We start from the raw sequence: 26,249 nt of genomic DNA on the forward strand, positions 1-26,249 counted from the left end.
ACGTAGTCCGTAAAGTCTCAGATTGGTAAACTGGCTGCAGATTCGAGCTATGACAGAAGACTCGAATTTTTATTGATAAATACGGAATCCAATCGTGGGATCTTGGATGATTTTCGATACCTATGAATCTCGATATTATAAAATATAATCCCGAAATATTCGGGATTGACTTTTTTATTATAAAAACTCGAATTTGCTTGTATAAACAATTGTAACGTTCGGTGCAGGTGTACATGTGCTCGCAGATAATAAATACCATCAGAAATCAGTAAAATAATTTCACACACATTCAGGGCCTTTAAGAAAAAATTCAAGGCCCGGGGTAACTAATATTTTAGAGGCCCTAGTTGGCTCTGTTGCTAGTCCATTCAATCGTTCCTGGCACATTGTCGATCGTAGATAGTTTTTAATTCTTTTCAGATCACTAAATGCTCTCTCATCTTCTGCCACTGCACAATCGTTATATTGGGAAATATGTTTACGAATCCATATGTTCTCAATATTATGTTTTTATACATCTAATGTTGTTCTACATGATTCGATAATGAGCTTCGTTTGATGTAATAACACTAGTATTTCCAGCCAAACTGTCATCATAAGAACACGTACAAATTTTGACAAGTATTTTTTATAAGCAGGAATCTGTATTTGTGCATCAACGAAAAATCTTCCTTAATCGATTTCATTCAAAGCAGATCGCAAAAATTTCAAATTTAGAGACACTGGTTTCACAGCTTTTAACCTTGCTGACGATTTTATTATTAAAATAGTCAAATTTAAGATCTCATTTGCTCCTGAGCCAGATTCCTTCAGTTGTTGGCTTTTTTTTATCACATCGTTCAATCACAGAAGCTTTGGTCTGCCGGCCAGTCTTCGGTCATCAGGATTTTAATATTTACACATTAAAAATATAATTACTATCGTTATACTTTGATATTTAAATTATATTTTTAGGAATCTGAAAAACAGTCGAAAAAAATGTAAAATTGGTAGACGCAATGCTTTCACTTCACTGCTTTGAGTTGTGTGGTACACAGTGTCTGAAAAAAAGCGCGCGTGACAAAAGAGCACAAAAAAAATCGCACGAACAACTAAAAAATCTGCAATATATGTTTGAAAAATACCTAATCTAGCTTTATTAAAATCTTTAACAAAACATATAGCAATTAATCATTGAACAAACATTATTAATCATTTAAAGAGATCTATGAAAAAACTGCGATATTTTGTATGAAATATTATAAATTAACGAGTAGATTGCCAATTAATATTTGTGAGTCATCGCTATTCATTGAAAGTAAGCACTGAGTAACATTTTTATTCGTAACTACATTACAAAACCGATTTTTATCACTATTTTTAATGCATAGTCGCTTAGCTTAGATAATGTTCAATCATTAATATAGTAGTGTTGCAAATATAATGTTAGGTTATATGTTATGTGAAGTTATTTTCACTAGTATAGTTTTAAATATTTAAGTGAAAAACTGAAAATTTGAAAGAATTTATTTGGTATCAAAATATTATTTATTACTATCGAAATTGCTTTAATTTATTTTAAAAACATTAAGGTAATTACTTTTCAACGTCATTAAATTAAATGTATAATTCTAGTATATATTATAAAAAAAAACTATGTAACAGTTATATCAAGAGATTGTTTCTTGGAAAAATTATTCAAAGTAGAAGTCAAGGTTTTCATTGCATAATCAGGCAAAAATTGTTTTACAGACGATGTGGCTCATTTCTCAGAACAAACACAAGTTTTTAAAATAAACCAATGCACCTAATGTATTATTTTTATAATAATATATACGCTGTGTTAACTTGGATTGAAAAAGTTTCGCCAACCCTGCCCGGGGCAGAATATCCCCGGAGACTCGGAATAATGTTACGCGTAATTGATTCCTTATTAATTTATATCTCATCGAAGCTGCTTTTTTATACTCTTTCGCTTCGTTGTTCTTTGCGCAAGATGTTCGCTACAAAAATAAATATAAATTTGATGTAATTTAAGCGCAAAATTGCTTTTTAATACACCATAGCATGATTGGTTTATACTGAGCGAATTATTCCTTGATTACATAGAAACAACATTTTATTATCGTGTGAAATAGTTAATACAGTTTATTATGTTACATATAAACTAGTAATTTATTAAAATTAATTAACATGCTAACCCAATGCATTATGACTGTATAAAAAAATATAATAAACACAAGTAAAATAAAAAATACATATAGTAAGCAAAAAATCATAAAATATAAGAAATAAGTTTTACGAACCGGACCTGCTCCTTGTGACCAACAATAAACAGATTAATGTGTAATGCCAGCGTAATAAGAAGCCGGATGGTGACAGCCATAGACGAGTCGACTAGTGCGGACGTCCTGGTTCTAACAGACAACAAAAGAGGACGCGATCGTGTTTCTCGAAGACATTCCAATACTCAAAACTGCAAACTGAATTTATTTTAACAAAGCCGAGCATCTTGAAAATATTATTGTAGATGTCGTTTACGTGTAGAGAACCTTCACTTGCTATTAAAAGTGATTTCGAGATAGTAAGTAAAAGTTTTTCTAGTAAAACGCTCCCACCGAGATCGTAAATTTAATCTGATGAAGAACAAGATCGTAAAAATGACACAGTATGGTATTTTCTGACACTAAAGTTGACGAAAGTCCATCTCCATAAATAATATAAAATTTTTTAAATTATCTGCATGCAAAAGAAAACTTAAATCTGTAACTGCCGTATTTATGTTATTATTATATTTTTTTTAATATATTATTTTGTGACATTTAGCCACTATAGTGTTAATTTCTAAACTATAACATAAAAATGGTAAAAAAAATATTTTTTAATATATAAATGTTAACGTAGAGACCATCCAGTTTTGGATATGAGAGTATGTGCTACATATACATATGTATTAGCAGCATTGTCTCTAAGTCATCGTATGGCAACTGTAAAAAATCTTCATATAAGACAAGGTCTCACATTAGCTGATCGAAATAATATTAGAGATAATATAGTTACGTATCTATATTTGAACTACTAACGTATCTGTATTTAAAAAAAAAATCCAATTTTTTTTCGTACAAAATTAATTGGTGTAAGTTCGGTTTCCAACGTATATTTGTCTAAAATATAAAAATAGCTAAAATTGATTAAATAGTTAAGCGAATGTTTGCTCAGTATCGAATGTAAATATATCGAAATTAATACTTTATTGATCAATACTATTTTTATAAGAGCGAGTCAAGTTGGAATCAAAACGTTAAAAGCAATATTTTTTCAACGTAACGTTAAGACAATATTCGAAAATGATCTTTATTACTACTATATTTTTATATCAATATGATATACAATTTATAAGGCAAATACATATTTTAACTGTAGAAGCTAAAAATATCGTTTTATTAACAATATAAAGATATTGCTGGAAGACAAATTTAGAGATATTTTTTTAGTTTTCACGTGAATACATAGGTGTATATGTAGTATGGATCACTATAATATATTAAGGCAATATGTTTAAAATCACGTTCACCCGACTATAACCAAGGGCTTAATTCATTAACTAAGGGTAGCGTAAGAGGCGAGTGGCACTTCCGAAAAACGTACATTGTTTTATCTATTGTTCCCGTAAGTGTAGCCACTTTGAGGATCCATTATGGACAGACCCTTTGCAGCCTCTTTTAATCTCGAGCGTGAACATCCATCATCCTTTGTCACCAGATTTATCTCGCTTTGTTTGTTGTCGATTTAAGATTAGCTTTATCGCAAAATTTCTACAATACACTCGACATAATTCACAATAGACATACAAGCGTATAATATTAAACTAGTTAGGGATATAGATAGAATTTCTATTGAGTTGAAATTTATTTGTACATAGGATTTTGTCTTCCAATAATTTCATCTTAAGGGATTATACTTACTCCCATTTCCATGCTCATTACATTTATTTATATGCATATGTTTTTAGAACATACATACATATTAACCGGTCGTTGTCCTAAGTGAAATATATGCTGCTAGCGATTATTTTATGATAAGTAAGATACTCGGAAGCGGAGAGGTAGAGCGAAAGGGCGGAGCAAAATCCGAAACTGTGCTAATAAATTTTTATTAATGTGATTTATAACGCGGCGTCCCTTTTAAAATTTCTCGGCGCATTTATACGTTTACGTTTTTTATTTAGATAAAAACGCCATAAAACTCTTCTTCCTTAACTTGGATTGATACAAAAACACTCCGTCTTCGATCCTTCGGCACAATGGGCACTTGAGCCTTTCGAATGGGCTTTTTTATTTTCGGGACTTATAAAATTGATTATTTATCAGCTGTAATATGGAGTTATAAAGGTGTTTAGTTTTATAATTCAAATAACGTACGACTATTACAATTGAAATGGGTTTTTGTGCCGTGTAAAAATAATTAGGACTGTGCGTGTTTAATGAGATGAGAAACAGCATGTGTTAAACGAATACAATATATTGTAATAATATTTTTTCGCATATTGTAATAATGCGTGATGATGATGAGGTCCATTCCATTGTGCTTATTGTTAATAAATAATATATTTGAGTTATTGCGAATTATTATTACTTGAAATGTATGGACGTTATTTATTATTATAATATTGTGTATAGTATCTTTTTAATATTTCTTATGGGATGTTTTTAGATAAAAAAATATAATTTATATGACAATATAATTTAATAAACATTGATTCAATAAATTATTCTATTGCTGAAAAATATATATTTAGGAGACATCCGTGTTATTATTCAATAAATACTTTAGGATGAGAATAAAATTATAGGGGTGGTTTAAGAGTTTAATAAATTTATTCTTGAAACAAAATTTTATTATATATAAAATATCAGAGATGTCACTAGCATGCTAAAGCAAAATTTTACTATTTCATATATATTATTACGTATAAGATACTCTTTCGTGTGATAGCTAAACATTTAATATATAGTAAAGTTGCAAACCATAATGGAAAATACAGTTCCTTTGATTTATTAGGTAATACTGGAAATATATTACAATTTAGTTTAGTTTTATTAATAAAAATAAGTAGGCCATTATAACAAAAAGTTAATTAGTAATTTACATGCAAAAAATAATTGATATTCTTGTAAAAAATTATTTCAAGATGATATAAATATTAATTTTATGTATTTGAAGCAGTAATTTAAAACTATAACGCAATAACTTAGTCCAAACTTTGCGTTTGTTTAAAGTTCACTCTTAAAGTGATTATTCAACTAATATTTTAATGAAAGTTATATTATTGTATCATTTGTATTATCAATCGTATTTTTTATAGACATTATAGAAAAATAATCAAATATAGAGTCATAGCTATATAAATCAAAGAATATCATGACTTTTTTTTTTATGCAAAACAGTATTTTAAAAATTCATATTACTTACTATTTATTATTTAATTTAAAAATTATAGCTCTCCGTTCTTAGCGACTATTTTTTTTATTAATTTTACAGAGCTCCTAACTATTGCATAAAAGTTATTCTATATATCATATTATACAAGACGGTAAAAACAAAGTTAAATCATAGGACAGATCTGGTTTGTTGTAATAAAACACCTATATTCAATAGTCCAAATCGGTCGTTTTGATTCCTATATTTATTAAGAAGATCTACCTACAGAAATTCTATCTAGCAGAAATTATCCATCGTTCGTCCCAAATTTTCCCCGCAGATGGTTGAATGCGGGATTTTTCGGTTTTTGTAAGCCATTCCTTGATTTCATTTTTTATTGCCAGCTGGTGATAGCAAATCTGAATTTTATCTATCGTAAAAAATATTTTAATAAATTGTAATTTAATGCGCTGCAAAGGTGCTTTAAAAAATAGAGCATAATGAATAATATGCGTATTAATGAAAAATCTACAGGAGGGAGGCTGGGCCAATTTCTTTAATTAGGCCTATAACTGCTGCAATAGACTCTGATATTTGGAATACTTGACCTGGGCAAAATAAATTAGCAACATCATTAAACTAAATTGTTTTGGATTAACCTTTACAGTTACTTACTTACTTACTTACTTTAGTGCATTTTGCAAGTGCGGCAGCCATTTTAGATTACTGTTTTATTTTTGCGTTGCATGTTTAATTCATACCACGCTAATTATACATATATTACACAGCAATAACCTTACTATTTTTCTGAAATTTAAATTTATAAATATAATATAAAAAATTATTGTCTTGCGTGGCTGAATGCATTTCTGTAATTTTTAAGTTTATTAAAAATTTATCATCAAATAAATCTTGTCGTTTTATTTGTGTAAAACATATTATTTTACATTACCTAATTTTTAAATAAACATTTTAATGGTTTCAGGAGAGAGTTGGAGTAGATTGATATTTTTCGTATGGGTACCACTGAGTTTAATACCGTTTACAACTTTTTAAATATCAAGTAGATGGCAGTCCTTAAAAGTGTGCCCTTCCATTTAATATTAAATGTATTCAGTCTTGTAAAATTTTTAGTAAGCGAATATCCACTGGTATATTAATAATATCACTAATTCTGAATATGCAATTTTAATAAAAACATTATTTTTATTCATCATTATATTTTTGTATACACCCGAACACAACACAAAGCAAAGCATGTTCCGAATTTTGCCTTTTGTACGTAATATTTTCCCGTAAAATAAAAAAAAATACGGCACCTGTTCTCTTCATACTGTTGCGTCACTCAGTCATACCAGTGGCGTCCGCGAAAAATTAAAAATAATATTTTACCCGCACATATACATAATAAAATTTTGCGACACAAGAGCACTGCGTTTGAATTATTTTCTACCGGGGACCTCGGAGTCAAAAACGGGCGAATTTATTTCCGTGCGGGGCTCCAAACCTTTGCCGACCCCAAATTGAGAAATGCGTTCATTCAGTCGGAAAATTCAATTAACATAACGCGATAAAGTGTATTCACCAAATATATTTGTGATGTCAGCTCGGTCGGGATGATAAACAGTGGTGCGCGTACCCAACCCGGGATTCTACCAGCCAGGGGTCGCAAATCGGTTTGATGTGCACCCGCACGCCCACGTATTTGTACCGAAGCTATTTTTGTAACAGATTTCAATTTTTAGGCCCTTAAATCAAACAAGACTGTTGGTTTATAAATAAATTTATGTATTAAACCTCTGGCGTAGAAGGCTACATTATTTATATTGATTTTTAGTCACATGACTACTAGAAACTATACTGACTATTCAGGAAGTATAGATAAGCTATTTGAAAAAAAATAGTACAAGACTTTCAACTAAATTTTTTTTTATTTTATAACAGAATCTAGTAATGGTTTTTTCAATGATTATTTTGAACATGATCTGTCATATTAAAAGGTAACTTGCTTATCGTAGATTATAAGCAGGCCACCTCAAAAAGATGGATAAAAGCTTTTTACATGAAACTAATAATCAAATGAATCCCGCAATAGAAGATACCATAAGGCAGACCATGCTACAAAGTACTGCACCAAGATAAAACAAGTTTGCAATTGGAGGTAGCTAGCCAAGAACAGTTCTAAGTAGATAGTTTTTGTAAAAAAGGTTAGGTAGTATCTTGGTATTATATTGCAAGAAATCTAATAAATATCATTTTGGTATTACACATCGATAAACTTTATAAGCAATAAGTTTAGTTGTGTATATAAATCTTCTTTCTCAAATAATTATCGAAAGAGCATATTGTCGGAATGTCTGCACGCGTTGGGTGCCAAGTAAGACTTCTATGCTGTTGCAACACAGGGTCAATACAAGCATAGTAACTATTTTTAAATAGAAAGGGGTAGAATAATAAAAAAATGCGAAATTAATTGGTGGAAATATAACACATTGCGAATTATTATTTAACACAACTTAATGAAGATAATTCAATTAAGAATACATTTGACACGACGCTTCAGTAAAAAAAAATAGTACGAAAGCCAAGCTTTAAAAAATCTAAGTTTAAGATTAACAGAGGGTGGCTTAAGAAATTTATAAAAATTACAATAATAATTTGTAACATAAGACATAAGTAAGCAGTAAGTGCTGATATATGATACAAAAATAAACGATAGTTAAGAGATGAAACTGTGTTTTATTTTAAATATGCCTAGTAAAACCTTAATCTCAAAGAAAAATGAAGCCCTTAAAGGACAGGATAGCCTTCCTCTTTGGTGGTAATTCCAGTGGAGATTGTTGTCATGCATAAAAAAAATTTAAAAGCACTAGAAATCTAACCCAAAAAGTTAAATTACTATGCCTATTTTTAAAGACTATGTTATTAGTCTTTGCATCTACATTCCTCGAAGAAAATATCTTGTCACTAACAGCTGCCCTCACTATGGATAATTCACCTGCCCACCCACTTAATTTGAATGCCTTGAAATTTAATGGAGATCGTATTCATACATTCTAGCACACATCTTAGTCAACAAATATACCACAATGTCATAGCAAAATCCAAGAAGCTCTACACAAACGCACTTTATACTAAGTGACTTAAAGTTTCTAATACTTCTAGATAATTTAACACAAAGCCAAAGTTTACTTGCAATGTAGCGTTATTATCTTATATAAAAATACACAAGTTTTTTATGGGTCTAAAGATTTTTTTTGCTTGTTAAAGCTACTTGTTTCTCACAAAAGTCGATAATTTTAATTTTAATATAATTTTTTTTTAGCAGTAATTGTATTTATGATCTGCAATCTTATGTGCATGCTATTGACGGCTGATTTTAAAATCCGATGCATAATAATACAAATAATTTATTAGTAGTTTGTTAAATTAAACTATATTTTTAAATAAATTTTATTGTTAGTATTCTTTGTTATTTTCTTTGGTAAAACTAATCAATGTTATACGCTAGTAGATTAATATGGATTTAATCTACTGCTCAATGTATTTGTGTTAATGAATTTTAAAGCCTCTAATTATATCAAATTAAATCCTGGTTTTATAATGCATTATTGCGCCTCAATGGATACTAATCGTGAGTACGTGCTTTTAATTAACTGGCAATGCAAAAATTATACTTTTAAGTTGACAGATTAGGTTTGTAATTTGTTTTAATTTAATTACGTGTTACAATATATGATTTTTGTAATTATTATGTTTTTTTTTTATCAATATAAACATAATAATAAATATGTTTAATTTAAAATCTCATCATACATATGTAGGTATAAACAACTTTTTAATACAGAAGATGGCGTTATTTCCTTTTCGTATATTTCTTCTTTATTGTTCAAGTAAAATATGCATTACAAAGAGACTCAAAGGTTGGAGAACTGCAACATTTGAAAGATTTGCAAGCGTCCTGAATGTAATTTCCGGCATAGAAAGGTTAACAAACATGTATTATTTGAAGTATGAATAAATAAATTGTCATATGAATTGAAATTTATATTTTCATCATATAAAATATATCAAAGACAGAAATTCAAAAAATATGTCATCAACTTTCTTTGAATTCTTAATATCCTTGTAAGTAGTTCACTTTCGTGTGGATTAAAGCTTGAAAAAAAACAAATTGCATAATAATAAACATGTTTCCACTATGCATAGTACCGCGTGCCAGAAAATTCAATAAATAAGAATAAATGGTTAAAAAGGTAGTGTTTATAAATTATTCTTATAATAATTTATTTAACCCTTTAATATAGGCTTTTACCTAAAATATTACAGTTATATCTTTTGATTCATTTAGAATAAAATTAATATATATTATTAAAAATCAATTACTAATACAATATTATTCAGATAAAAGTCTAAATATGTCTTAATCGTATACAATACATTATTGTTAACAACATTTTTACAAAATTATTTTTTAACTGATGTATCTTTGGGAATATGGAATATATAGGCGATTTTAATTATTAATATATGTATAAAATACACGTTGTCCATGCGTGTATCTAAAGGGTAGATAAATTATAATTTAATAAAACTGCCCTGAAATTATTATTAATATGTGAGGTTTCAAATTATTTAGTAAATAATTACAAGTGGAATTTGATGCTTATGTTTAATGTATCTATGAAATTTGTATTCGTTCTAGTAATTGACAATGAATTTAAAAAAAAAGGTAAGCAGATTACATAAAAAATTCCATTTATTATCAAAGGAGCGCTATATTAATCTATTTGTGTGATTTAGATTTAGAAAATGTACGCTTTGTGAATCTAAAAGTTTTCGAAGATTAATTTTATTTATATAGTCAGTTAATTATAAAATATATTACTTAGGTCTCTTATCACTGCAAATTATTTAAGAATATTACTATCTACAGAATATTTTTTTCTAATTTAATCACGAATCGTTAAATCTAACTATTTTATATTTGGTATTATAAAATAAAATTATATTTGATTTAAATTAAATAAAATTATATTTGATTCAAATTAATTTATATTTGATATTATAAAATAAAATCTAGCTATTTTATTTTGGATATTTCAGCTAGTAAAAGCATTGTTGCTTTAATTTATTGTTATATGTATTGAAGTTTGATGTTAAAATATGAAAAGGAAAACATCGAGAGATTTAATTGATCAATATATTTTTAAACTGTCAGTGATTTATAAATCACAGCGAGCAATAAATTTTGCTAAATATATATATTTGTATATATAGTCATACATATTGCAGATCAGAAAAAATATATTAATAATATTATTTTTTTTACTTACAATTATCTTACTTTTTATGATAAGTTTAGATCTAAATAAACATATTATCTTCGTATATAGGTGTACATGTATATATTATACATACATGTATGTATTTAAATAAAAAAACTATAGGTCCATAAATTTATGGTTTTATAATATGGGTGCGATTTAACAGGGAATTATTTTAAGATATATGTTCATTTAAATAAATACTTTGTTCCATAAAACAAATTATTTACGCATTTAAGTAAAATAAATATTTATATTTTGTCTTCGGAAAAAGATTCGTTGCAGAGTTATTAATTAGGTGTCACTGTTTTGACCAATGCACGCTCACACCTAATCTGGCCAACAGTAATGCACAAACAATTCGTTTTATAAAACAATTATTTTATATATTGCTAATTCAAATGATCCTCTTATGAGTTTTTGGGCTTTTTATATGAAACTTTAAGAACATGTTGCGTAAAAACTTACTTTAAAATTTATATATGTCCGTAGCCTAAAAATTGTTAAAAATGATTTCTCAAATTTTTACGTATTCTTAACAATCTCATGATCTTCGGTATTGTTATTAAATTTTTAAAAAGCAGAAAAAATAACTTAAAAATATTTTTAATTGAAAAATTATAAAAATTAAAAATTGAGTATATTTAGTGACTCTTTATTTAAAAAAATTGTTGTGATATATCATTTGAGAACTACGAACCAGATAATTTCGGTCGGTGTACGGGGTCTGACCCGGGGGTCGTAGGTTGCTCTCCCGTGATCTAAAGATACATACTCATTATCGCCAAATACATGAACGCCAACGCTTTTATTTATATGCATTGAAGTGCTTGTTCGACGTACCGTTCTGAATACATATTCAAATAACAAAAATATACATCGTTATCAAACGCCTAAAGCATTATTATAATATAACGTCGCGACATAAAGCGGCATAATCGACATAGCACGCGAGAATAACAAGCGGTTCTTATCGGAATATGGTCATTATAAGTTTTTAGTAAAAGTGCTCGAAGGAGAGAGGACAAGTTCTCATCTCACTGGCAAGGTTTCATATAAGCTTTTAAAACTTTGCTCTATAACCGTAACGCTGAATTGTAATTTTTAACTACCGACATTATTTTAATAATAATTTAACTTCGGTGTCCCTGAGGGGAATTTGGGCGAACGGCACATTTTTGGCATGCTGTACAAGTTAATTCGTTTTTTAAGTCATACTCTTTTGTTAGATAAAATATTATTATCTGGATAAAAGTCAGTACCTAAATTCATGCGCATAGTTAAAAAATGTGTGTTTTAATTTTCTTATGGTAAGTAATACCACGAAAATACCATTAAATAAAAAGGAAGGTATTTTAGATACCTCTTTCTCTCCTCTTCTCACTCCCACTCCAATGAATCACCCTAGAATCTATTTATAAAATATTTTCCGCTGCGATTTTCGTTTGCCGTTATTTTAAACGAATACAATATAAAGAACATAAAAAATCGAACAATTTAAAAAAACCATAAACTCTTCAAGATATAATGAAATTGAATATTTTTATATTTTATCATAGAATTTACGAGATACCAGAAAAATAAATATTTGTATTACTGGGCCATCTATATAAAACAGTTTATTTTTTTACAAATCTACGAAAGTATACATATGTAGGAATTTAAAAAATGAGAATGTATCTTTTATATTACAAACAAGCTTATAAATAATATATACATATATAATATGTATATAAATTCGTTTATATTAAATTCAAATCAGAATCTTAGTAAATGTGTATATTTTCATATTTATAAATAAGCTATTTAATCTAAATATTTGCGAATCGAATAGTACGAGATGAGAATATCAATCATTCGCTGAATTCTATGGTTTTCCTCTGCGGTATCATAGAATTTCAACAATGCTGAAATAGACAATCACGAAATGTAAGCTGATTAATTTCAACGATAATTCATATTGGATTCCTAAAATATTTACAACGCTTTGAGAGCAGTTTCGAATAATTAATAAATAAATAATACACACAAAGCCTTGTTCGATCAAATTAAAATTGCAAATACTATACATACACATATTACAAAACAAAACATATGCTTTGTGATAAGGATATATGTATTATAGTTAATTACAATATCGATTACTTTATTAAAACAGTCTGAATATTCATAATTAAATCAAACGTACAATTATATGCTAATGAAGCGAGTGAATGTATGATTGTACACTAAAGGAACATACATGTGTTATTTCTGTTGGCATAAGTTATTGGTTGATGGTTTCAGGACTATTAATTACAGTTAAACAGTTATATATGCAATTTTATAGTTTACTTGTGTAACTATTTTTAATGGTAAATAATAAAAAAAAACATATCCCCAATATTTAATCATATTTGTTTTTAGTAAAAGTTTTGTGAATAATTTAATAATTTTATTTGTTTCACGAAGACGATGAAAAGCTGAATTAAAATCTACCCTTAGATGTTTATTTAGCAACCACTGAAGTGAATCGACCAAGAAAAGAAATAGTGTGGTTGCAACCAACTGTTTGAAAGTAACTCTAAGTTCGTAAATCAGTGTGAACAAATTACATCAAGACAGTCGTTAATTTCTGTACGTGGATTCAGTAAGTTATTTCCTCTAAGTTTAAAGAGGTAGCCATTCTTTCATCACCCTTGAAGGAGAAAGTCAATGTTGCACGTTTTGCCAATACATGAAACCCTTTTGTTAGAGTTTGAATGAAAGTATCACTGGTTTGTGAAATTATTTAATAATTTTAATAGAAAAAGTATTATTTAAAATGCTATTAAGTTTGTAAAATTACAGCATAATTATTTCTCACTTCTTCTAAAAATGATGTTATGATTCACTTGACTGATGATGTTATGATTCATCTCCCTAATTTTTATTTAAATGTTAATGAATCCCATTTTTTGTAAGCTCTTTTAATGATCTTAAAACATAATAAATTCTTAATGATTTTTACTAATCAGTGGTTACTATTCAATTTATTTCGCCACCAGCTAGGTGGAACTCTAGCAACACTAACATGGCTCCAACAAGATCAAAAACATTTTTTTGGTTGACAATGCTGCAAACACGATGATCGACAGTGCCTTTTTATTTCTTTATTGTTATTAGTTGGATAAAATATTTTTTAAAAACATATTTTTAGAACATTTGTAATTTTTATAAATTTAAATATCAATCTTTGTGTGACGTTGATAACTTTTAGTTTAACTTTTGTTGAATAAAAGGTCTTGTGGATTTGAAAACCAAAGATAAATGTAGCGACAGAAATAAATTTGATTACATTGCGACTGACGCAGAGCTAAGAATTTCCCACGCCCAAATGATAAAAAAAATCGTCACAGTCCCCCGTAAAGTAAATCAGTTGTAACAATGAATTGTGATTCGCAATTGAAATCAGGCCGTGCGAGCGCAGAGCTTTTGCGGTGGCGAAAGCTCTTTTGGGGGTGAGTACACAGGGGTGGGTTTATGGAAATGAACGCGGGCGAGGGGACGTGTTTGGATGATCGCGGTTGTCGGTCAGTTCCACCGGAGCTTTGCCCCGGGCGAGACGCTCTCACCGCGTCGCGGAAAACAGCCAAAGCTGTGTGGAAAAGTGCGAAAACTTTTCCGAAAGTATTTACGCGCGAGTCGCGAATTTCGTCTATGAGATGATTGTAGTTCTGTTGTGCTAGTAGATAATTGCGTGAGTATATATTATATTTTTAACGTAAATAATATTTAATTAACAAATAATCAAAAATGGTAAAACGTCACTGTAAATAATATAAAGATTATTATATAATAAATAATTCATATTGACTAAAGCTGTATCTTACATTAAAACATTAAAACATTAACACCGAGGTTAAGAACTAAAACCATTTATGATTAAAAAAAATATGAATTAATTTAAAGCTAAGTTTTGAACTGTATATTATAATTATGCCTTTCTAAGAAAGTACTTTTACTGCTCATTTTTATCGTATTAATTTGCAAAACCTATCTCAGAAATTAGTATTTAAGGCGCAATTGTTATGGTTTTTTTTATTTTTTTTGACACTATAAGGTTATGCATTGATAATACATCAAATATTTTTTTATGTAGAATAACGTACTAATTTTAAAAGGTGTTTTAAACTTACATGTTTGGTTTAAATCGACATTATTTTTATTACTTATTAATAAAAAAACAAATGCATAATTTTACATTAAGTTTAAATTTAAATGAAAACAATCTTTATATTATATAATAATTCAAAAAATTAAAATAATTATATAATTGTATACCCATATACATTACAACTATAACAAAAGATATAGAAGAGTTTGTTAATAAATTTAAATTATGTGCAATTTTACATTTGTAATACATTGAATATTGTCTGACATTCCAATTTTTGAAATGTATCTACTTAGTAGCTTTTTAGTTGTTGGTATGTTATAATCAATTTTATAATTTTATCAAAATTTCTATGTTTTATTTCTTATTTACAAAAATTCGAGGCTAACCTAATTTTTAACACATAAGTAAAATCAATATTATTTAAAATAAAAACATCAAACTTTGATATATGTGTGTTTATATGACTTTATAGAGAAATATACAGTAAAAATTTATAATAAAATAATTATATTCTGTATTTATAATACATATAATTTAAAAAATTGTTATTTAAAGTTATTATTCGGATTGATATTATTAACAGGCTTAAAAATATGTTATTTAATATAATTAGATATTAGGACTACCCATAAATATATTATCAACTATATTACTAATTTAAAAATGTACATAAAAAAATCACAACTTTTTATTAATCTGTAATAGCTATACACTTGCCTTTTTATTAGTAGTAACTTATTATATTTTTTTTTTGAATTTTAAGATCTAAGATTTTTAATGAATTTAATTAGCAAAAATAAATAAAATTTAAACTAAACACAACTTTGATTAACGCAATTTTATATTTCAATCTCTCAAAAATTTCAGATACTTTTTAATTTAATATAATATATTTATAATTTCACATTTAAATTTCTTCATATAAATTCAACATTAAGTATTATTTTATTATTCATAAACTTTATTTTACGTAACTTAAACTTTATAAACCAAATTTTAGTGCTTTTATTTTTTATAAGGTATCAAGGGTAAACTATTTTAACTAAAGATCTTTTATTTTTCCATACGTTAAATATAAATAAATTAAATTACCAACGATTTTTAAGATATTAGCAGATAAAAATGCTTGATTCTAATCAAAAAATCATTTTAACGATTTAATATCATGTTAGCTATTTTTATAATATATTATATATTACTACACATCTTAATTTATTGTTATCGTTTTCTTCTATATAAATTGTAAATTTTTTTTTTAAATCATAATAAAATTATATTTTATTAAATTGTGGCTAATTACAAATTGTAAACATGAAAATGACTATGAATCATTAACACGTATAATATGTATCATTGATATGTTTGTGAAAATATTATCAATGAATTTTCAAAGATTTGTGTTTTTTGTTAATCAATAAAATACATTTTAGAGATTAATAAATTATTGGTTTAAATATGTTTTCAAGTTAATCTTAGTTTTTACTAGCACTGATACGACGACCTAGCATAACATGACCAAACACTAAAGTCACTTGACCCTTATAAGTAGGTAATCCTATCCAAATAAAAAATTTATTGTAACAAAAAGCCTTCTTATTTCACGTTAGTATTATTCTTAGATATAATGGAAAAGTTTTTCTTTAAAGAATTCATGGCATATTTAGATTAGATGTATGTTTGAAAACAATTTATTTATTTATTTAAATATTTTCAATTTAAATTTAAAAATTTAAATTCAAGAGCTCATTTGTATTTTCTACAGTTAAATAATGATGCTTATTAATCATTAGATACCACTGTTGCGTATTTTTTTTTACTTTCATGGCAATTTATCAACAAGAAAAAAATACTTTAATTATATTAAAAATAAGCTAATGAACTTGATTAAATAAAATTAAGCTCCACTTGTAAGGCGCCAAAGGTAGCTTTTAATTAAACGTCTTATGACCGTAATTAAGATCTTTTGTTTAAAATCAAGATTGATGATAGCTTGTCGTTAACAAACCTTATATACAAAAATAATTTGCTTACTTTAAGCTATCGTTTAATTACTTAGAATTTAATGTAACTTCAATTAACTCAACGTTGCGTTGTTGTGGTCCCTAACGAATTTTAATTAAAAATCTTTTGTCGATGCTTCAATATGCTTGCAAATTTAATTATTTTCTATATTTAGAAAGCTTTTGTTTTACGCCATATTATACACGTAAAATAAATACATGTATAATTATTGTATATAAAAAGTAATACGATCATTTAAATTTAATACATACATTATTAAAAAAAAAAGTTTTTTTCTGATTTGTTTTTAGTAATTGTATTACTTATATTCTATGTAATAATTTAATATTTACTAATAACAAAATCACGGTAGGATAAGAAAAATATTGTTTATAACTTATTTTATTATAGCAACTGTAATTCAGATTCTTAAGAATATATTTTTTCGCACTATATTTTATCTAAAATAAAAAGATTTAAAGTAAATCATTTTTGAATACCTAAATTGATAAAATTGGTTATAGCTTTATAACAATAAATAATTTAAATTAATTTAGATTTCAATGAAAAAATATAGATTCTTACATGGTTTTTACTACATTTTCAACCCAGAATAGTAAAAATTATATATGCTATTGTGAATAACAAATATGCTTTTTCATTCCACTAGATCAATTTAAATCAACATTTAATTAAAGGTAAAAATTTATTTTACTTAAAATATATCACAAAAATGCATACACTGAAGCAAAAATAGTTAGCTATGTAATAAATATAACCTATTGTAAATGATAATGCCTTTGTCTAAATTTCTAGTATTAGAAAAAATATATTATATAGTTGAAGTAAAAATTAAGTTCACTTTAAATTCATCGAAAAAAATGCGAGATCATTCTAACCACACTGAAACAAAAATAGTTAAATATATAAGCTATGTAATAAATAATATGCTATTGTAAATAATAAATATGATTTTTTATTCCACCTGACTAATATAAATATCTTTAATTATATTTCTAGTACAATTATAAAATCGTTTAATAAAGTTAGGTTGAAAATAAGATGAGCTTAAAGTTTTGCATTAATAGTGAAATTAGGTAATACATTATAAAATGATTCTTTTAATCGATTTTTTATATACATATATATCTGTTGATATATATGTATATAAAATAACGATTGCGAACTTTTGCGAATAAACGGTTTACTACGATAAAATATATTTCTTATCTACTACATTAAATATTTTGCATTTACAATTTCAAACCTTATATAGCAATATCGCACTTAATGGAAGTAATGCATTCCAAGAAAGCAAAGCGTTAAGCAACGCTTTAAAGAACAATGATAAACAAAACAGTTTTTTTGTTTAATGTAAAGGGGAACACAGACAGAAATAAACAAGAATTATTTTTATCTAATTTTCTTTTTAAACTGATTTATAGAATGTTAACATATAAATGCACATTTATTTTTAACAACATTTTTTAAAATCTCAATAAAGTCATCTAGTGTCGTCTGTTTTTTTTTTCAATACAATTTTCAAAGTAGCTCTTTACTTTATTGTATAAAATAATTCTTATAACATCAACTATTTTAAAATCATTCAATTAGAATAGCTGCGGCAGTACATCGGTTATCTCACAAAAACTTTAACTGATGCTCTTTAGACTATAGAGGAAGTTGATTACATTTAATGGTATTAAAATGATAGCACTACAATTTCAGAGTAATTTTTATTTAATAGAAACTTTTGAAACTATAGTTGAGTAATATCAGACTACTTTCTAGAATTAGGTTAGTACTGATAAGTTATTAGGTTTTTATACATACATATGTACACGCTTATATACATACATGAAAATAAATAAAAAATATTTGCATGAAAAACATTGATGTCTATAATTTAATTATCTCAGTCTGAGTTTTTATATATAATATTATAATATGAACTAGTGTGTATTGGTTGTCTTACCCCGTATATTGAAGTGGTATATTTATAATATTGCTATACTATATACTTGTTGCTGAAAACCTTTTCTTGAAAGTGTAATATTATTTATAAGAAAATGAACATCTTAAACACATCTTATGTTAAAAATTGTCTCACGAGAATCGTGCACAATGATAAGGTCAGATTCTCATTCTATTTGAAAATCACATCTTTTATCGTATGTATGCGTTCGTTTTAGAATAAGTTAGCGTTGTGTTGTGTGTGAAAGCGTCGGAAAAAAGGACCGCAGCCGTCGGAGGTTGGGGGTGTTTCAGTCGGTGGGTAGAGCTGGCTTTTTATTTGTAAATTTATTCAAATTTGGCAAAAAGGAAATCGGAATTCCACCCCCCAAGACGCGGTGACGGGATCTCATTGTCACCTACAAATGACGCCTACCCATACCTTATGCTAATAGAATGTTGCTTACCTAACGCGATTTGCGAATAAATCCGATTTTTTATTATGGCACCGGGAGATGAGGATAAAATTTCATATTATTCCTTTCGTTCGCAGGCTCTACACACATACCGCACGCCTACGTATAGCGCGAAAAATGGATCGTTGGATTTTGCGAGTCGCGTGCTATTCAACGTTCCTCATCGCAAGTGAGTATTATTTTTATCTCTTTAAATAATTCGTGTTTATTATTATTTGCATTTGATAATAGAAAACTCTAAAAAAAATATTTAATTCGTGAATTTTTGAGAAGTCGATCTAGAATAATTAAATTAACAAGGGTAACCTAAGTACTTTATTAATCATTTAGTGATATTTATTTACGAGTTATATTAACAAATCTTGTTTTTATGTTTATTCAGCATGCGCAGACAAAACTAATGCGCGTGCGAACAAGTTTTGAAATGTTATCTTAAGTTTGTAGTACACAATACACTTGCAATCCTACATAAACAAGCATAACTTTTTGCATGGATTTCAGCTTTCAGGTTGTCAATATATAGCCTCATATTTTTTGTGACGATGATATAAACGACCTGTTTTTTTATTTTAAATTAATAATAAACCTAAAACGACCCATGCATTTGCATAACACTTGAAACAACACACATTGAAACACAATCCATCAGATTGTCAAAACACAGCTTACGAGGACTCCATTCGTCGTATCGCAAAATTAATCCCATGTGATAAAAATGTAACTTATCACACTTTTTTGTGATTTACTTCTGTAACATGACAGACGTAATCTTAATATTGATGTACTCTGGAGTATCAGTCAATACTGTACTGACCTTTACTAAAATGTCACAGTTCACCAGTTAACTATAATTTGTATTTGGGATCTTTCTTGTATTTTGATGAAAATCATTTTTAATTATGACTTTGAGTTTGATATATATGTGATTTATCCATCAATAAAACATTTTTTTGCACCATCTCTGTGTCAGTCAAACTATTAAAATATGGAAAATATCACCTACAAAGCAAAATGTATTTTTTGTAAAGGTTTTTATTAGAAGCTTGCCATATGTTACTTTCATATTGATTTTGGCAACTGATATTTTAATATTTTTATTGTATATTTCTCTAGAATTTGTTTATTAATTAAATGAGTTTAGGCAAGCTCTTTGATTTTATAACATTTTATGTCCATCTCCATTATATGCATTATAAAATGGTAAAGTCAGAAATCGAAGCTAAAGTCGTAAAGTAGTCGATATTTTATTCAGGATGCCGTTTGCATCGAAATGTCTGATGTGCTCGTAAAAACATTTATATATGATCTATCAGCTGCAGCTCTGGGAACATCATAATTATTTACACTCTTTTCATTAAATAATGGGTTGTGAATTTCTTTGTAAGTAATTAAAAAAATCATTTCAATAATCCAAACAAACAAAAATAAAAAATAGTCTAGTAACTATTGGAACACGCTGTATTAATAAAAGGGTTAGCAGGTGTTGATACCGTTTTTACATTATTGTTTATGTTTTGAAAATGTATGAAATCCTGATTGTTTATATATGTAATAAAAACGACGATTTGCTTAAAGAGTGTTTATAGTTACATACATTTAGCACTTTGTTATAGCCAATTTTTCTTCAAGTAATTACATAGGATTCCCTGCAGATTTGTATATCGTTTTAACACAGATGAGTTCTTCTGCATTGTAAAATTTAACAACCATATGCAGCTATGCGGTAATGATGGCCAGCGTTGTAATAAAAAATAAAAATAAATATTAGGTAAAAAATATTAAAAAAAGTAGTTTCATTATTATGTTAAATCGTTATAATAATTTTAATTCAAAAGCTATTGGGCATTTTTGCCCAAAATAGTGCTAATTTATAGTAAAACAAGCTAAGACTAATAATTTTATTAAATAATAATGAAATATTGTTATTATTTTTTTAGGAAGGTTACTAATATTTTAAACGAAAGAGATTTTAAAATTATCAAGTTTCGCACTTGTCAAGAGCTTACCCATTCCTTTAAATATTATATGTATTACATACATGTATATTTAAAAGCGTTGCTTTACAGAACTTTAAGTTTTCTTTGAAAAATAAACTGTATAATTTAACATAGAATTAACTGAAAGCTTTAAGTATTTATCATGCATGGATAATATAGGTGTATATTAAATTAAAAAAATAACTTACAAAAAATATATATGCATTGAACACAGTTTATAAACAGATCAAAGAGGGTCTTTAAAATTATTAAACATATAAAAAAATATTGAAATGTCCATTTAAATAGATGTGTATTATTACATTATGAAATATATTAAATAATCAAAACTTAAACTAGCGTTAGTTTATGTGTTTATCTTTTTACTCATTGGTAAAAAATAATAGTAACCTAATATAAATCATATTTCTAAAAGATGTATTAAATATTATATTATTTTAATATTCTTTTTTTAAGCGCATCTCATCTATTTGCAAATTTAAATATAAATTATTGCTAATTAGTTAGTGTTTCATAGGCACGATGCGACTTATTTTATTATAAAAATAATAATAATATTATTCACAAAACTATAACAATAATGTCCTGGCAATAGAGTTCGACCTTTATTGATCATATTATCCATTACAATATTTTTGAGATTAGTAATAGCTTAGAATACTTGTTAAGAAGTGATCCATTAGAAATCATTTCCCGGACTTTAAATGAGAATCAAACATTAACACTATATTATTGATTTCTTGGACTATTTTTTAAAAATAATTACATAACTAATTAATGAGTAATCGAGTTATCATATTAACCTAAATCGCTTGATTAATAATATGTTAAAACAAATAGATCCTCCGTTAAAGTGTTCTGAATCAAAAATTACTTATGCTCTTTGTTGTTCGAATACAGACAGAAAAACCCACGTAAAAGTGACAATAGCAACAAGAAACAACAACAAAACCCTAAAAATTAATAAAATTTGAATATGCGAGAATACATCAGCCCCAAAGACATCGAGCGCTCGAGCAGACGCTCTGGCGAAAATGATTTTCCTGAAGGAAAACTTGTAAACAAGTTTATGCTTATACAGTCGCGTGTACGGAAAAATTCCATTTTCTTCGTCGCCCCGGCCTTTTTTTTACTTCGCTCCCTGTCCTCCCCCTACTTTTTCTACTACTTCTTTTGCGACACATTTTTCGCATAATTCGAATGAGGAAACTTTTCACCTTTTTAAAGCGGGCGTCTGTTTTCGAATCGCTAATCGATTTCGCACTCTAGCGTACTTTCTCTCTTTTTTTCTCGAAGATCGGGTGAAGTTGCCGAGAAAAATTTAAATTTATTACATTTCCACAATACGGTGCAAAATTTTCGTTTGCGGATAAACTTAATTCTTTATCTTGTTAGTTTAATACTTAATTTAGTTGTTTTTTTATTATGATTCAATACTAGCTTATTTTGATAAAATTATGAAGTTTTAAATACATAGCAAAGTAAAACAGATTTTAAAGCAATTTTGACTTGATAAACTATGTCCTACAAAGCATGTAGCAACACTTTATTTTTAACTTAACCGATGGTTCTTTAAATTAAAAATTCTTCTTGTAGTAATAATATACCTTTTAGAAAATTATTTTCACTGATGTTCTTGTCTGTTATAAATGATGCTGCTTGTCATTCTCATAAAGTTTATTTGTCTCAACAGCACCCCATTACCCAGCCTTATCATTAGATCATTTCGAACTAAAAAAAAGCATAACACCAAATCTCTATTTCAGCCATGCTTAGATATTATCGAAGGAACAAATTATTTCCACATCGTGAGCTGCTGATAAAGATCATCGATAAAGTTTGTGGTGTGGTTACCTTACTCTTTCTTAAAGAAAACCTTAGCCTAATTGCTTTGACAAATTTTCTCATGAGCGGAAGCCGGTAATTATTGATAAAATTGTGTCCTTGGGGAAGAATATTGGAATAAAAGCATCATTCGAGTAAGGCTGTTGCAGTGGGAGCCATGATTAATTGAATGACAATTTAAAGTTTTTATAATTCACTTAAATAAAAAAAATACGTGTATTTATATTTATATTTTTGAGTTTTAGAACGAATTAATTGAAATTGTGTTTATCAACAAATTTGCTTTAATAAACGAGCTGTGCTTATTTTTATTTTTGCAAAAACAGGCATTGACGTATTAAGCATATTAATTCAGGTATTAAATATAATATAAATATTTTTTTTAAATACAGCAATATTATTCTTAAGCGTCATTAATAATTGAGTAATTATATTTAATTTTTTATTCAATAATACATATTTCTAAGTTGATTATTAGTAAAATTGAAACACTATATTTTTCTTTTAATAATATCTAAGTATTGAGGAAATTGCCTATTAGAGATTTACTTCATAACTTGAATTTAACTATTATCTTTATTTCCGACAGTATATTCTTTAGTTTTTTCTAGATTTTGATTTTGATTAAAAAAAATAATCCAGTCGCTTTTGTATATTTACGCTCATGTTTTTTTTCTTATATATTTTTTTCATTTCAAGTCTTGATATATTACTGTGTTTAAGGACACACCGTGGGGAGTCGAATAAAATATGATTCTCATCTTGCTCTAAAATCGTTTATATTATTTTGAGCTAACAGAAAAAAATGTTATCGTTAATATGCAGTTTTTATTTTTTCTATTGAAGTTTGACTAGTCAAAAATAACTACTCAAAAAAATAAATATATACTTTTTTATTTTATAAAAAGCTTAGGCTTTGAATAAACATAGACTCATTCACAACTCTATTCAAACTTTATTAGTCTATATTCACATTAAAGTATATGTTGTTCTATTATATATTTATATTATATTATTTTATTTTTTACGTTTACAAAAGAGACGAAGCAGATTAGATTGACGATTTTGCCCTTCTAAATAATTAATTAGGTTTAATATTAAATTTAAGCATTAATTTATTTAAAGTTCTAATAAAATAAATACTGTTGGTTAAATTTAGGTATTTTTAAAAATGTAAAAAATATTATACTTGCGTAATACATGTAAATTTGTATTCCTGCTGCGAGTTTGCTCTATGTATGTTATTTATGTTTGTGTGTAACTATAGCGTGGATGAACGATGAAGCAACATAAAATTGCTCCTGAGATTCCTTTGCAGCATGCATGAAAATCTGTTTGAAAATTGAGTGAACATAGATAACTTAGTTTAACGTACGAGCGGTTATATACACCTAGAGCGTACTCCATAGTACATTAATTTAAATTTATTAGTATAAATAACTGTATTTTTAAAATATGAATATACTTTTTAATTTAAGCAAATCTATGTATATCATATTCAATTACCTTTACAAATTAATCTACGTAGCAATAACTATCCAATAGTTAATCACGACTTAATCCAAATTGATCGAATCCCTAGGCGCAGAAACATTTTTCCAGCGATATTCCTTGCGAATTTTCCTCGCCCGTCGGCCGTTTGAGACCCCAGGAGACCTCCAAACGATAGATTTTTATATCTCAATTTTTATCCTAAGGGAAAATGTCGTTTCGATTAGACCGGTTGGAGCTCAGTGTAAAAATTACCAGTCAGTCTTAAATATTGGATAAAAATCCGTTACTCGTCTTTTCGACTATCTGACTCTTGCACGCTTGATTGACTTCTGCTATTTTTAATATTTATATTAAAAGTAGCACTGTGAAAGAATTTATATTATAGGACCGGTTACTATTTTTTATTAATTTGCCTTGATACATAAATTTAATTTTATTAGTGCAATAAGCGTTGCATCGATAAAAATCCAAATCGTTTAAAAGAACGATTAGTAAATATAAACAAATATTAAAGCCGTAAAATACAATGATATAAGACACTTTGCGTTTAAGGGTTTAAACGCTAAGTGTCTTAACTCTTAAATAAATATAATCATTAAATACAGTTTAAAAGTATATGTATGTATTCAAAAATAAATTTATAATTGGATCGAAAAAATGTACAAATGAACAGAATAACTCAATTAGGAAAGAGTTTCCCGAATTCAAATCAATTAAGGAGTTGTTAAAGGGATTCTTTGCTTCAAGTTTCATATTGAGCTTTGTGAATTTATACATTATTATATACATTTTCTTACAGGTGGTTTTATATTTATAGTTATATACATATGTATAATATATAATTATCTTGAGCTTTAATACGATCACAGCTCTTTTATTAAAGTCATTTTGTAAACCAATAAACCTTGGGGCTAAGAATACTTTGTTTCATTTTAATATTGTATAGGTACAATTATCGTAGATTGTTTTTATTTATATTTTACTCAAAATAACTTCAAAAAGCAATAAACGTTGCTGGAAATATTGCTGAAAATATCCAAGGGAACTAAAAAATATTCTAGTTTGCTTTACATTATAGATATATGTTAATAAATTTTGTATTTAATTTGTAAAATTGTTTTTTTATTATTATATTGCTAAAAAATACTTTTCAATTAATTTTGATTTACTTTGATAACATCAACCCACTCTCCTCTGCCTCTAGAGCTTTATTTTCGCGGATCCTTTCTCAGTGTCGAATTGAAACGGTTAATTAATAATTTATTAAAGAATTTTTTCAACAACCTACGCAGTGGCTGCTGTAGCAGCACTGTGAGAAAAAATATCAAGTTTTTTCTCGATGTCAGAAAAAATCGCTTTCGATCAAACACATTTTCCTCTAAGAATTTAATATCGGTCCCCGGCGCGCTCATTGTTTATTACCGTCGCCCGTCTTTCTAATTATCGCGGGGTTTCAGAATGATGAAAAACATTTTTCCCATCTAATTGGAGCAGTCTTTGGCGCTTGTTTTTCATCCCAGACAAATTTTCCGATACTGGAATATTCTCATCAGCCGGCCTAGTTTCTCTGTGAAACTTGCTCACTAAAAACACACACGCTTTGACTTTATGCAGTGAT

At 27.3% G+C, this 26,249-nt stretch overlaps 1 protein-coding gene across 1 annotated transcript in view; it reads left to right on the top strand.

Annotated features, from left to right (window-relative positions):
* Positions 1 to 14,270: 14,270 nt before the first annotated feature.
* Positions 14,271 to 26,249, top strand: part of LOC148233900 (cell adhesion molecule Dscam2-like) — a 196,421-nt gene continuing 184,442 nt past the window's right edge. Inside the window, exons 1-2 of the mRNA XM_088188610.1 lie at positions 14,271 to 14,445; positions 19,373 to 19,464. Coding sequence (XP_088044736.1) covers positions 19,413 to 19,464 — 52 coding nt within the window. The 5' untranslated portion in view covers positions 14,271 to 14,445; positions 19,373 to 19,412. The remainder of the gene's footprint in view (positions 14,446 to 19,372; positions 19,465 to 26,249) is intronic.

The sequence above is a fragment of the Plectrocnemia conspersa genome, unplaced genomic scaffold (assembly GCF_051122295.1).
Source record: "Plectrocnemia conspersa isolate PC_06_02 unplaced genomic scaffold, ASM5112229v1 ptg000007l, whole genome shotgun sequence".
Classification (NCBI taxonomy): Eukaryota; Metazoa; Arthropoda; class Insecta; order Trichoptera; family Polycentropodidae; genus Plectrocnemia; species Plectrocnemia conspersa.